Source organism: Anabas testudineus, chromosome 2, assembly GCF_900324465.2.
Source record: "Anabas testudineus chromosome 2, fAnaTes1.2, whole genome shotgun sequence".
Lineage (NCBI taxonomy): Eukaryota > Metazoa > Chordata > Actinopteri > Anabantiformes > Anabantidae > Anabas > Anabas testudineus.
Window position 1 is genome coordinate 28113457 of NC_046611.1, and position 14689 is coordinate 28128145.

The 14689-nt window shown below is 40.7% G+C and overlaps 2 protein-coding genes across 2 annotated transcripts; one reads left to right on the forward strand and one right to left on the reverse strand.

Moving 5' to 3' along the window:
• Positions 1–566: 566 nt before the first annotated feature.
• On the reverse strand, positions 567–8899 carry tm9sf1 (transmembrane 9 superfamily member 1). The gene is made up of 9 exons (XM_026363110.2): positions 8455–8899; positions 7316–7527; positions 4504–4638; positions 4104–4228; positions 3103–3459; positions 2756–2910; positions 2370–2555; positions 2017–2290; positions 567–1778 (listed from the first exon to the last, which is right to left on the reverse strand). The coding sequence occupies exons 2-9, from the start codon at positions 7520–7522 to the stop codon at positions 1385–1387; spliced, it is 1833 nt and encodes a 610-aa protein (XP_026218895.1). The 5' UTR covers positions 7523–7527; positions 8455–8899; the 3' UTR covers positions 567–1384.
• Positions 8900–10098: 1199 nt separating this feature from the next.
• On the forward strand, positions 10099–14461 carry fen1 (flap structure-specific endonuclease 1). The gene is made up of 12 exons (XM_026361319.1): positions 10099–10216; positions 10677–10771; positions 11372–11474; positions 11570–11672; positions 11882–11945; positions 12162–12271; positions 12440–12576; positions 12884–12950; positions 13166–13297; positions 13384–13535; positions 13934–14048; positions 14145–14461. Exons 2-12 carry the CDS (start codon positions 10690–10692, stop codon positions 14226–14228), a joined length of 1149 nt encoding a protein of 382 aa, XP_026217104.1. The 5' UTR covers positions 10099–10216; positions 10677–10689; the 3' UTR covers positions 14229–14461.
• The last annotated feature ends 228 nt before the right edge of the window (positions 14462–14689 follow it).

Here is a 14689-nt window from a genome sequence, read left to right on the forward strand (position 1 = left end):
AAACTAAAACTGTCATTTTATTTTTTGGCATATCTGAGCGATGTCAACCAGACCTGTTTTTCATTAGGTCAGAACATTTAATCATTCATCAAAGTCGTTTTTTCAGCCTGAGGAAAGTTGGCAGGAGACCTAATATGTCCTTTATGGTGATTTCCCTTCTCAACTGACCTGAATAAGCTTATTTTGTGGACAATGGAAAGGGGAGTGTATGTAGATGTAGTAGTATAACCTGTACTACCCCATCAAAGTGGGTTGTTAAAGGCCAGTTCACACCTAATGATCATGGAGCTGGTGATGAGGGGTCACACCCAGATTCTTCCAGTCTGGCCCAGTCTGTGCTACCAGTCAGCAGAGAAAAGTAGAGTGTGTGCTGCTTTGGATTGTGGCTGAAAACAGCCCCTCAATGTGAGCAGTCCTGTCAGTAGAACTCTTAGTCTTTAAGTGTGTGCAGGTCTTGTGTGTGGCCTTTTGGGTGGAGTGTGTTTTATCTGGCGCTAAAATATAGAGATAAAAAAGCAAAGGGAATATATATCATTTTTGAGGTAAATAAAATCATCTCAGAGTGATTTGCTTGCAATTTTGTATTAAAACATTTTACTGAAAAGACTATATTTACAACGGAACCAAAATCACAGTCAATGGTGACCATAACATACAATGACAATATTGCTGTCAACATTTTTGCAACAGCTCTTGCTTCTACAAGGCATCGCTCCTCTTATCAACTGCTGGGCCATGTAGAGCTTGACAGGATCAGTGCAAAATATACATTTTTGACTAGGGCACCATCATTTTGTATCTGGGTTTTATAACTGAAGTAGTAACACTTGCGCTGCTACATGACCAATGAAAACTACAGTATGAGTCGGCTGTGTCAGTGGGTATTCACTGTACCACTGGAAATAAAGAATATGTAGATCCTGCCAAGCCTTAATAGACCTCGAAGTAAGAACCGGGACAGATAATGCCACATGTACAGTGAATAAATCTGTTCACTCACATACACCACATTTTACCCATTCACTCCTGATGAAACACAATCATTCCTTTGTATCCTTTAATATAAGCTAACCCTCTCCCAATTCACTCTTATGTCCATTGGTTTATCCATCACACCTTATTCCAACAATGACAGCTCCAGCTCTTCCATTACTGTAGCTCCTGTCAAATCAAGGTAAAGGCCCCTGTTTCTCCTCCCATTAACCCCACAGGAGGTGTGTGTGCATATGTGTGTGTCCCTTTGAATGACTAAAAGAGCAAGAGAGTAGAATGAAGATTGTCAATGTGTGCAATGAGGAGATATTTCTTTAGAGTTGTGTATATACGTGTGTGTGTGTGTGTGTGTGTGTGTGTGTGTGTGTTTGTATGTATGCATGTATCATGTCTAGTCCATCTTGAGGCTACGGTAGATGTAGCGAATAAATGCCAGCGAGGCCCAGAATGACACGCTGCCCAGCATCAGAGAGAAGACCAGCGCCGTGAGCAGAGAGTAGCCAAAGAACTCTGTGCTCTGCACCAGGCCGCTCATAGAGGACCGGTTTCGGTAGTAGAAAACAGAGTAGACGAAGATGAAGAGGCCGGTGGAACCGGTGCTCAGCACACTCCTCCACCACCACCGGTAGTCCTCGCCTGACAGCAGGAAGTAGGTGAGTGCCACAGAGATGCAAGCACCCACTGACAGGAGGATGGCAAAGACACACAGCAGGATGCCGTACAGAGTGTAATGCTCTCTGCCCCAGACGGTGGCAAATATGTAGTACAGCTCCACTGAGATGGCACTAAGGGAAAAAAAGAAAGGAGGAAATGGATGTGATGAAAATGGAATTCAAGAGGCTACTTTTAATATTTACCACTGAGGAGGAGAACAACTAAAACGGTTGACAGTCCTTTAAAATATATATCTTTTCACAATAAATGATCTTACAATTCACTTCTCTCCATTCAGAATGGAGAGCTAACACTTAATGTCTCTAAAGTTTTTCTTTATTAAACTTTCCACACTGGATGATCACTAACCTGAATGGCAGAAATCCACCAATGGCCATGTGCACAATTGTGTGTTTGTACCAGGGCTGTGTGGGAATCTGTCGGGGGATGTTGCGAGTGCGGCACGGTGCTTGGAAGCTACCGGCTCGGTTCTTTCCCATGATGCCACCAATGACGGTAAGAGGGAAGCCCACCAGCACCCAGGCACCCAGCAACAGGAGCACGGTGGTGGCCGGCAGCGCCTGAGTGGAACCGCTCCACCAGTGGATCGAGTTCACGACACTCCACGTCAGGAACAGAGGAGCTGTGGGAACATGGGAAAGGACCAAGTGAATACGTGTGGGTACTAATAAATAATCCCAAATCCTTCTTATCCAACTTACCGGAGAAAAGCGATGAAGTGAGAATAATGTTCCACACCCAGCGCTGGCCGTTGATCTGCGTGTAGAAGCTGCATGAGATGTAGCCTGAGACACAGCTGGTCAGAGCGTACAGGACGATAGCTGCTGAGTTGATGGCACCATGGCGGTGCACATTGAACGTTCCCAGCAGCGCCATTACAATGATTGCTGTAGCAACGAGGAGAGTGATCACAGTGTAGCATCTACACCTACATGTGTATGAGGTTTATGGTATATTGTCTATTTTCATAACTGTCGTGATGGAAGTCTATGATACTGTTTTGGTGTTTAACAGACTGCATGTATGTGTGTGTGTGTGTGTGTGTGTGTGTATGTGTTCAGCTGTGCGTTTCAGAATGAGTGCTCACCTGTAGCAAGGGTAAGGAACTGTGCCCCCACTCCCAGAATGGCACATAGCAGGCTTTTGTAAGGGGGAAACCTGAAGACTTCCGTGTGTATGATCTTCCAGCCGTTGTCTCCCTGGTCCAGATCATCGCAGCCACCCTCCTCCTCCACATTGTACCTGCAGGTGAGGGAGGGTTGTGACAACGTACCTGACAAGCAGGAAATCTCTACTAAACATGAATACACTGCTGTCTTAATCCAAAAGGTATCATGAGGTATTTCTGAGTTTCACCTTAGATGTCAAATAATTATTACACTCACTGGTCACTTTATTAGGTACACCTATCCAATCTATTGAATTTTGACTGACCTGGCAAAGTCATTCTTAAGGACGCGCATGAGGATGATGATGACGAAGCCCAGCAGCAGCACCACCAGCACCAGCGAGTTGATGATGGACAGCCAGTGGATCTCCAGTGTTTTGGGGAAGAACGAGTAGTCTCTGAGGCGCTCGGCTCTCCGCGAGTGAGTCAGAGAGGACTCGAACCAGTGCACACTGTAGGTGTGGGTGACCGTCAAGCTGCCTCCGCCCACTCCGACGCCACCTACCGCTGCACCCGCCCCTTCTTCCAAGGGAACGGGTTTGACGTCTTTTACAGAGACATTGGCGAAGATGATAGAGTCGCCATTGTATTCAATGTTGAAGTCTAGATGGGTCCACAAACCCCACCTGGTGGAGGAGAGAGAGGAGGGAAGAGACGGACACAAAGATACAACATCAGAGAGAGCAACAGAGGAGAAGGTTTAGGTAAAACATGAACTTTGCATAAAGAAAAAAATTAATAGCAGAGCATCTCTGTCTCTCTCTTTAGCTTTCACACAATCCCAATATGCTGGCATATTGTACTGTCTCTCAAAAGAAACAGCTACTAAATGTCTAATGTACTAAATGTCTAATCCCTAAAGAAGCTTCATGTACATCTTTTAAGTTTTTCTTTTTTTCTTTTTTAAAATCACAATCCTATTCTTTGACAAAAAAAGCATGACACTTCATTTTCACACATGGATTGGCCACCACAGAGTCCAATTCTCTCAACCCCATTGAGAATCTTTAGGATGTGCTGGAGAAGACTTTGTGCTGTGGTCCAACTCTCCCATCATTAATACAACATCTTGGAGAAAACTTAATTCAACTCTGGACGGGAATAAATTTTGTCACATATGCAGAATATTATTAAAACAATGCCATTTCAGATGTGTCCAACAAATTATTGGAGTTTGTGACAGTTTTTTGGACAGGCAGTGTATATCATGAATGTAAATGTAGTGAAAACTCTGTGGTACATTCTAAAATACAAAGCACAAAAGTTTACCTTGTGGCTGTGAGGCAGGAAGCCGCTCTCCTCTATGTATCCTACAAATCCCCAGATTGGAATATCGTCCAGGACAAATTCAAAGTAGTACAGCTCCTCAATGGCTTCGCGAAGCTGGTCCACCTGAGACGCATGCAACATATAAATGTGGTTTAAAAACGGCCACAGCTTCCTTCAAAACCAATATTTAAAAAAAGTTAATTTAACTGCATTATTACAGCGTGTCACAGCGCTAATGACACGTCTACAATGAACTGGCTCTGCTACACCACCCCTTCCCCACCAGAAACAAAAGCAGGTTTTCACACACAAAGGTTCTAAGCTGCAGCAAAACACACTGATAAGCATCAGATCCGTGGTTGCATGTGGACTAGTATACAAAGCGTGTGCACAGATACCTGTTTCTCTGAGAGCGTGAGCTTGCACAGCGTTTTTTTTTTCTCTGTGTTCTCTTTGAACTGGATGTGATATAATGACTCTGCCATCCTGTCACCATCCAACACTTCTCCCAGACTCAGAGACTTGTGGTGCACCTGAACAAGAAGTGTTACAATATGAGTTACAGGGTGTTAGAAGCAGCATCAAGAGGTAGTTTATCATAAATCTGTGAGCGACTGAACATCATATTGTCTGCTACGAGGCAGTTTTGTTTTCAGCTTGCCTCCAATAATTGCTCTTCAACACAGCGTGCTCTGTGTAACCAGACCCAACAATGGTGGGTAATAACCAGCTGCTATTGTAAATTTGGGTGTGGACCAACAATCCCACTTCCAATAATGACTTTTCCTCAAAGCCATGAGTCATGAATTAAACCTTAAACAAAGGGACAGAACTTCTCTTCTTTTGGCAGGTGTAATCTCTCAGCACCCAACACAGACAGCAGGCAGGTGGAGAAGTAAATCACACAGGATGGACATTTCAGTGCCTTGTGTGTCTTATGGCCTGCCAAAGCAGAATATCACTCATTTTATCCTGCAGAAGGTTTTAGGAATTAGCTGCAAAAAGCATATACCGTACAAGTTTGACGCTATGGCAGAAATGCAATTATGAATTCCTCTTTGAACAGGAGAACAGAAATAGCTATAAAGGTTAATAATGTTAGGGCAACAAAACAGTCTGTGGCTGAGGATTTCCAGGAATTGATATCACTGCAGAACAGGAATAAACCGAGTTTGTGAAGGTATTACAAAGATACTGAATTCACCATGTGTCGGCACCGATTTAATTTCTTCATCATTCTCTAAATCGTTTAATGCTTTACTCGATGGTCTATAAAGCCATATTTCATGTTCTTTTATTCTTATTTTGCTTTCACTTGCTGAAAGGGCTAGTGGTCAAAATCTGTTTTTACTGTGTATACTAAAATTGAACTGTTATGTATATGAAGACATGATGCTATGAAAGAAGCTTCAAACACGTGAAGGAAATATTATGTGTGAGTGTCACTGATTTGGAGTGTGCTGGATGTGCTACTGTACCTGTCACAACCAGTTAGAAGGGAGCGATTGTCCCAGTGTGGGATAAAATCGGTGACTGGTGCCTTCAGCAAAGTCAAAACAGTACTTTAATGGAGTGGCTTTCAAAACTCGCCACCACAGACTCTCTTTCATGTCGCGTTCATCTTTGACTATTGAGACATCCAAGGCAGCATAGTAAGTTATGTGACCATTTCTAGCACATACAGTGTCCAGCATAATGTTTGGGACACAGACCCATCAATTATCCATTTGCCTCTGCAGTCCACTTTTGTGTTTTTTACCATGTTGAAATTACAGCAGTATTTATACTTAGTGCCTCCATTTCACAACACCATAGTGTTTGGGAAACATGGCTTAACAGGTGTTTGCCATTGCTCGGCTGTGTTTAATACAAGTACTGTACAAGAGAGCCTTCAGACCAAAGTCGCGCCAGTGAAAGTCAAAGAAGTCATTGAGACTGTGGTGGGAGGGGGTGTTACAGCTTGGGCATGTATGGCTGCCACAGGAGCTGGCTCACTTATATTCATGATGACAGAACTGCTGATGGTAGTGCCAAAATGAATTTGGATGTGCAGATGCAAATGCCTCAAAACTCATCAGCCCGCAGTTCATTCAACAGGAGGACAGTGACCCCAAGTGTTGCAAAAGCAACAGGGGTATTTTCAAAGTTTAAAGTGAACAGTGTTTGAGTTGCCAAGTCTTTGCCAAGTCTATATGTTGAAGATGGCTTCTATACAGGCCTGGAGGAAACAGAAGGACTGTGTACAGTATAAACACTGATTTAATTTCTACATGATAAAAAACTAAATGTGTAGAAATACAGCTAAATAAAACCTGAGAATGTGAACTTTAACTTTAAATGATATCTTCTTTTTGCGGTCTCCTGACCCTGTATTTTTTATGTTCTGTCAAGGTCCTCCTCTTCTAGACCCTCTCCTACCCTTCTGGGCACCTAGCTGCACTAGCATCACTTATACAACCTGGACACTGAGTGAGTGGCTGTGCTCTTCATTTTTGTGAATTTGCTTGTTTGATGAAGGGTGTATTCCCTGGATATGAGTGCAGCCTATTGCACCCAGCACACTGGGAATTAGATGTTTTACAAAATCTCTGTTTCATGCCTTCTTCCTTAGTTTGGAATGCAACATAACTGGTTTACTTGACACAACATGGTTATCAGCACCTGAGACAGCACTTGTGAGAAGGTGGCCTGTGAAATGCCAGCTGACTGTTGCCACTGTGGAATGAACCAGAAGCCAGGAAATATAACGAGTGGAATAGGACCTGCGGTAATTCAGGGACAGTGTGTTTCCGTTTGTCTCATATGAATAACTGCCATCGTGCTGACAGCAGCGCCAAACATTTTAATGCTGCCTTTTTTTCTTTTTTTTTTTACCTCCCCTAGAGTGATCAGTGTAGTATGGTAAATCAGGTGCTAAAGATATTTGTATAAATTTCCATCACCCTTTACATATCGTGCCTCTGAATGGCATTAAAACACATGCTGCATGAGTCAAACTGCACAAATTCTAGTATACACAGTACACAGGCTGTATGACATCAATGCAAATGTACTGCAAAATACAGAACTTTTCTTAGGACAAACAATGAGAGAAAGACCAACTTAGGTGTGTCCTTACATTTGTGATTACATTAGGATGTGAAAATAATCTTCCACTCCTCCAAGTTACAGCAGCCCTCTAACAAACAGTGATACAGAACAAAGACTGACCTTCTCTGGCCTGCAAACAGGTAGGGTGTAGTAGTGATACGTCTCTTGGGGGTTATGATAAGGGCCCACTTTGTTGACATACAGAGTCACGTTGTCCCCCTGTTTGAAGCCCACTGCCCAGCCTGAGAACAACCACAGAATCAGGACGCAGTGCAGGCCCATTGTCCCCTGGCAGCCACCAGGCAGGTGTCCTGTTCCACACCGCATATCCCCTGTTGCAAAGATAGACAGTTAATCAGTTCACAAGGGATGGGCTTGATTTAATGCCAGTATGCCTTTCATGTCAAGTCAAGAAATGAGCTCATGTCCATGACATTTAGGTATACATATATGATTTTATTAAACGTCTTTAGAAAATACACACATTTTGAAAAAAATATATAATTCTACCGTCTCAAAAAAGCAGAAAAAGGGATGATCATTTTTCCATGGAGGATGAAGAGTATAAAGAGAGAAAACCAAAAGCCTGATTCATTCAGTCTTACTGGCTGAAATGCCACAATGTTTACTACTTTCTTACAATTATTACAGCAACTTATTACAAACCAACAGGGCAACACTGGAAGATTCAGAACAAATGTACGGATGTCGTGGTTACACAGAGTTATAGATTTAACTACAACAGCATCATGCTGAGTTATCTGTTCAGTTTCAGCAGAATGGGACGTCCCAAGACACCGAGCATTTGTCAGCAATCTTCTGTGTCAGGCTGCTCTTGTACTTTTCAAAGTAGCATCAAAGCTGGAGGTCAAGACCTGCTCATCTTTGTAGTGCCACCGAAACCCTTAATTTATGATTTTCCCTAGATCCCATGTTTTTTAGATATAATATAAACACACTTATGTCAAGTGGACCATTAACAAAAGCCAAGGAAGACAACTACTGCCCAAGTAATGGTAGCATTGGGCTATTTACCAATGTACAGTAGTAGGGATAGCAGCAAGGTCAATTGTTTAGTGCCACAAAACGCCTAGACTGGATGATAATGAGGGGCCTCGTTGATTTATATAAAACACACTGACCCACTGTTCATCAACACTGCTTTATTCCCAAGAGACACTTGGCGTTTTTAATTTGAGCCCACGAACGACCTCAGCAGAGCAGTCCGCTCCAGCAGACTCACTGACGAGTCACTTTACCTCGATACTGCAGATCCAACCAAACTCGTCTGTCCGCCGGATTCCTCTGACTCCAGGCCCCGGCAGGCTCCTCTCTGCTCCGGTGTGCGCCGACGCTGGAGCTCAGTGTAAAGATTTATCGCTGAACATCTTGGGGATCTTCGATGCAATATCCCAACGTCTTATGTATACAGTATGTTCGTATCCGGGTACACGGAGTATTTTAGTGACATGAGGAAGGTTGAGGAAGAGCTCCTACTCCACGTCACCTTAAAAAATAAAAATACCGAAGGCTTGGTTGGGTCTTCCGGGGTGGGCGGAGAGACAAACACACCCCCTACGAAGCTGGGGTGATATTTCTATCTAGCAAACTGTTAGAAATGTATTTTTGCTTTAACGCCACCGAAACATTGAAACAGTCTGAGCATTTAATTTGACGACTCTATTATTTTTGCTTTATTGACCGGATATCCTCCCGCCTCGAGGAACCAACCCCCTCTTTCAAAAAACTTTATTTATTCGGCTTCAAATTCACTTAACAGTAGCAATCTAAAATATCCTAGTATAAAGTGTACAGTCCTGTGAAAACTTAACATCAAAGGGGTTATGCTTTTTAAAACCACTTTTACGCTTATGTGAAGCTTTTTACTACTGTTCTAAAGCCAGACTTTAGCGACACCTCACATACTCTTCTAACTATCCAGATAAAAAACAAACAAACATATGAATCAACTGTAGATAGGCTTATAGCTACTACATAATATACGATAACTAAACATCGACATAGAAACATAACGATAACCTATTATTACTGAATTACACAAAGTTGTTATTAATGGCATGTAAATATTACAGCAGTAACTGACTATACAACATATATACTGTTTATAAGAATTATATGTACGAATTTACATTTTATATTTAGATAATAATAGGACAGTAGTATTTGTCCTTTATTCCAGCAATTCTTCTATTCTCATTTTGCTGCTAAATGTCTGATTTCAATTGGAAAAAGATTTAAAATATGCCATTTAAATATTCAAATTCTAAAAAACAGTAAAACTGTACATCTATGCGCCATATTTAATATTTATGTAATATTCATCTCCATTGTTTTTGCACTGCCACAGTAATTACTATTGTTATAGTATTTAATGTTTTTTGTTAGTCTGAATATCTGGGCTTAGAATTTAATTAAAATAATAAAAAAAAGAGTTCTCGTTTTGCACTGCTCACTCTGAAACAGTATCTCATTTATTTTATCACTGTTTGCCTACTATTCTAAACCACTTTAGCAAGTTAACTGTTAACTCTAACTCTAGTGTATATTATGAACAGGTTTTGTTTGGATTTTTTAATTAAAAAAAAAAAGTCAAATAACAATACATTTTAAAAGAGAATGTGAATATTACCGGCAATAAAATAGTGTACGAATAAGAAGGATTTGAAAGCTGTAAGTTATTGTTGGTATTGTTTTTTATAATAGTATTTAGTAATAGTCCTGGATGTTTTGTAGTTTTAATGGAAATGTTCATTTTGTAATCTGGACGGATTCAATAAAGATACGTTTAAAAAAAACACGGCACATCTTTGGAAGAATTCGGACCATCTTAATCAAACCTGCACTATCGATGCTCAGTTCGTGAGGGCGTAGATGGGGTGGAGGTTTTGAGGATGCGGTGCTCGATAGATTGACAGGCAATGCCTGCTGTTTGATTTCCCGCGAAACAGACGCAGAACCTCGCGCCTGAGCCTGAAGCTACAGGCTAACAGCTTAGTGGCGGTGAGTGCATTATACATAGTTTAATAGTTTTAAGCCACTTCACTGCTTAAAATTAGACATGTGCACAAATAGAGTTTACGTCCGCATTACGTGTGTTGTTTTTATATTTCTATATGGTGCTAGTTATGTTAGCGACAATCTAGGAAACATCTTGCATCCCAGACTCCTTTAACAAAGCAGTCAATTTAAAATGTCCTTGTTTCACTGTAAATGTACGCAGTCGGTATATCGCCTTACTCTATGTATAACCAGTCACTGGGGGTTTGTGCTGCAATCGGTGTTCACCCGATACTGTAAGGAACGCATGCAAAGACAAAATGTAACTTTCAACACTTTGAGCTAGCTCCTGTGTTGGCACCTCTTGTGTTGTCTTCAGCAGCATACTTGTTCTTGAGGCCGCTGAAAATTGCAGGAGGGCTGGTGGAAATAGATATAATAAATATTATGTCATTGTTTCCAGACTTCATATCACAATGGGAATACACGGACTTGCTAAGCTGATTGCTGACCAGGCCCCTGGTGCCATTAAAGAGCAAGACATCAAGAACTACTTTGGTAACTGTTACACATCCCTTTTCCAAAATGTTAATGACAGGGCCTACATTAGAAATAAGGATGGATATAAGTAAAGTCTATTGATCAGTGCTGTGTCAGCTGGTTTGAAGATACAACAAAGATGGAAGATGAATCAAAGTAGAGCAAATTCACCTTCCTTGTTTGAAGTGATGTCAGATTGCAGTTAACTGACTTAAGATGTATTTAACTTTAATATGTATTTGTAATAATTTGTTGTGCTGTATAAATAATACAGTTACAGTATCTACACGTTCACATACCTAAGGTTTTGTTTAATTAAAAGTGTAACATGTAGAGCTTCAGCCATGTAAGCTGTAAATCTTTGTAATGGTGATTTCCATTAAGAATGTCTACTATCTATTTTTCCCTAATTCAGCTCTGAACTAATGGTCTGTACCAGATAAAAACAGTAGTTAATAGACCAGAACCAGTGCTGAAATTAAAAAATTATATGTAGAATACTGACTACAGTTCATGGAGAAAATAATTTTCATAACATTTAGTGCATTCATTTTGAAGCTCCTTGCATTTTTGTACATACTAACTCATTTTGCAAACTCCTTTTCCTAACTTTTTTAGGAAGGAAAATTGCTATAGATGCTTCCATGTGCATATACCAGTTCCTGATTGCTGTGCGACAGGATGGCAATGTTCTGCAGAACGAAGATGGAGAGACAACAAGGTATAGTCCTGACAAAAACAAAAAAGTATGATTGTAGAAAACTCTACAACAACAGTACTTTGTTGTTCATGACTGTTGCTTGCTTTTTCTCTCAGCCACCTCATGGGGATGTTCTACCGGACAATCCGCATGTTGGAACATGGCATCAAACCTGTGTACGTGTTTGATGGCAAACCCCCACAGCTCAAATCCGCAGAGGTCAGTGTCTGCTAAATCAGTAAATTATATTTTTAAAATTGCCCATACATTCAAGGAATCTATTTGGCAAAAGTTACTTGACATTTTTAAACTCTCTTGCCTTTGGTCTCACTGCTCCATTAGAATGATGCATTTTCTTTTGTAAGCTAAATCATCTGTCTCTTTCTTCCTATTTTTCTTATTCTGTATTTGCTCTCGTCTTCCTCCAGCTGGAGAAGAGAGGCGAGAGGAGGGCAGAAGCTGAGAAATTGCTTGCTCAAGCCCAGGAACTGGGTACAGTCAACACTTTTTCACACTTCACTTAACAATAATCATAAGTGGTGTGTGGGTTTATTTATTCAATTATGATTTTACTATACCCTACCTATTTATTGTTTGTTGAAAAATTGGCAGGGGTTATGATCAATGTGATAATTTTTTATGCAAGCATCTGCATAGTAGAGATACTTTTATTTTTAAACGTCTGTTAATTGATTTGTCTGATTCTAGGGGAACAAGAGAACATTGATAAATTCACCAAGCGCCTGGTGAAAGTCACCAAGCAGCATAACGATGAGTGCAAGAAGCTGCTGACCTTGATGGGAGTACCTTACATTGAGGTTAGATCAAGATTTGTTTTACTACAACTCAACCTGACTTTAAAATAAAATTTTCCACATTTTTTAAATAACTTAATGTCATTTTTTTTAATTACTCTACTCAGTGATCACTTTGAAAAGCGAACTTCTGGGTAAATAATTCTGTGAAGTGAATGCTTTATCTTGTAGGCTCCGTGTGAGGCTGAGGCCAGTTGTGCTGCTCTGGTCAAAGCTGGGAAGGTTTTTGCCACAGCGACTGAAGACATGGACGGGTTGACCTTTGGCACAGGTGTCCTTCTCAGACATCTCACTGCCAGCGAAGCAAAGTAAGGTTGCAGCTACTGTACATCACTGGTATCAACTGTGTTACAGAGATGTTTGGAGAATAGAGTCAAATGTTTGCTGTTTTTATAGTGGTATAGTTTTTACAGTGTTTATAAATAATCTGTAATAACAGACATGCATATGTAACAACTTTGATGATGCAGTGTTATCTTTTCTTACTGTCATGTTAACAACTTTGAGCTTTGGATCATTTAGTATGTTGAAGGTCTGAAAGTTTACAGAAATAGTAGTCACTAAATTTAGCTTTTTTAAATCTTGATAATACATCTAGTAATTAATTTGTTTCAGGAAACTTCCTATCCAAGAGTTCTACTTCAGTCGTATCCTGCAGGACATGAACCTGACTCACGAACAGGTACATTTGTATGACTTTTAAATGTAAACCACATTTTATAATGAGTAGTGTAATTTTTATATCTGGGGCAAACATTTCTTTTGTTTACATAGCATTCTGTGACCTGTTGCCCTACAGAGCATCGTCAGTGTTGTATGTGCTGTGGAACTGTACGCACAGCTATTTGAGAGATAGTTCTGTCTTGTACTAACGCCTCATTTCGTGGTCCATTCTAGTTCGTAGACCTGTGTATTCTGCTGGGCTGTGACTACTGCGGCACCATCAAGGGGATTGGCCCTAAGAGAGCCATCGACCTGATCAGACAGCATGGCTGTATTGAGGAGATCCTAGAAAACATTGACTCCAGCGTAAGCGATCCAGCGATCGTGTAGTTGAACCAGTTAACAAGGCACTTTTATTCTGATTCTGTTGTTATGTCCTTGACTTCATGCAGAAGCATCCTGCTCCAGAGGACTGGCTGTACAAAGAGGCCAGGGGTTTGTTCGTGAATCCAGAAGTTGTGGATGGTTCCTCAGTGGAGCTGAAGTGGGGCGAGCCAGATGAGGAGGGACTGATCCAGTTCATGTGCAATGAGAAACAGTTCAGGTGAAACATCAGCAGACTCATGTTGGATTCATTTGCTTTATGATGGGTGTTGATGGCTATAGTGTTGACTGTTGTAGTGGCTATGACTACAGCTGGTTATACAACAACTGACCACTGAGCTGTACTGTGGACTAGTGAACAGTGTAGCCTCATGACCAGCAGAAGCAGGAAATCTATGTGAAGCAAATGTGTTGAAAATGTGTCTTGAATCATTTGACGCTGTTAAAAATGGCGACATCTGCTGGTCAAAATGTTGATTTTTGCAGTTAATGGACACGGCCATAATGCTTGTGTTCTTTATTTCTCCAAAGCTTGTGTTGTGATAAATGAAATGTGTGATGAAAATAGCATTGTGCATAGGACACCTGATTAATTTATTTGTGTGTGTCTGTGTTCAGTGAGGACAGAATTCGTAACGGTTGTAAGAAGATTGTGAAGAGCAGACAGGGCAGCACACAGGGACGACTGGACTCTTTCTTCACTGTAACTGGATCTTTGTCCTCCAAACGAAAGGTACATTTAGAAAAAAAGATTTCTTAGCACAAGTCACTCCGTTATGTTTTTGAATGATGAGTGATTGACTTGTTCTATTTCTTCTGTCTTACATAGGTAGATAAACCTGACGTTAAAGGATCAGCAATGAAAAAGAAGAAGACTGGAGGCACACCGGGCAGATTTGGAAAAGCTAAATAAGACTGAATACAGGGCTCTTTTGACAAGAAATCATTGTAATCAGAAATAGCTACTAAATGTAAAGGAGAGAGCTCCACAGGAGACAGGAGAGGAAAACAGGAGCTTCTGTGTAATGAACAGGTCAGCAGAACACGTGCATTGTACATTTTCAAACATGATGTAAAATAAATCCATGCTAGAAGTGTTTTTCTTTTCTTTTTAAATGAGCATTTATGTGTTTTATTGATGTTCTCTGTTGTGGAATAAAAATAATGAAGTCTTGTACAGCAGCAACTGATAATCATTCATATTTTAACTCTTCAAGAGGATAAGAAAGAGGATCACATCCACAGCAACACAACAAATAATGTGTATCTTGGAGTTAGCTGGTTAAACTCAGTTAGCATGATATATATATATATATAGTGTATATAATAATGGGGATGAATTTGAATTTGAGAGTTGTGTTAAGTGTGGGAGCT

Excerpts from the sequence above, each read along its gene's own strand:
- tm9sf1 (XM_026363110.2), bottom strand. The coding sequence starts at position 7,522 with ATGCGGTGTGGAACAGGACACCTGCCTGGTGGCTGCCAGGGGACAATG. Across the intron at positions 3,460-4,103 it reads CTGCCTCACAGCCACAAGGT|GGGTTTGTGGACCCATCTAG; the intron begins AAACTTTTGTGC and ends CTCCACCAGGTG. Across the intron at positions 2,911-3,102 it reads CTTAAGAATGACTTTGCCAG|GTACAATGTGGAGGAGGAGG; the intron begins GTCAGTCAAAAT and ends CCTCACCTGCAG.
- fen1 (XM_026361319.1), top strand. The coding sequence starts at position 10,690 with ATGGGAATACACGGACTTGCTAAGCTGATTGCTGACCAGGCCCCTGGT. Across the intron at positions 11,946-12,161 it reads TGCTCAAGCCCAGGAACTGG|GGGAACAAGAGAACATTGAT; the intron begins GTACAGTCAACA and ends GTCTGATTCTAG. Across the intron at positions 12,951-13,165 it reads TGAACCTGACTCACGAACAG|TTCGTAGACCTGTGTATTCT; the intron begins GTACATTTGTAT and ends GGTCCATTCTAG.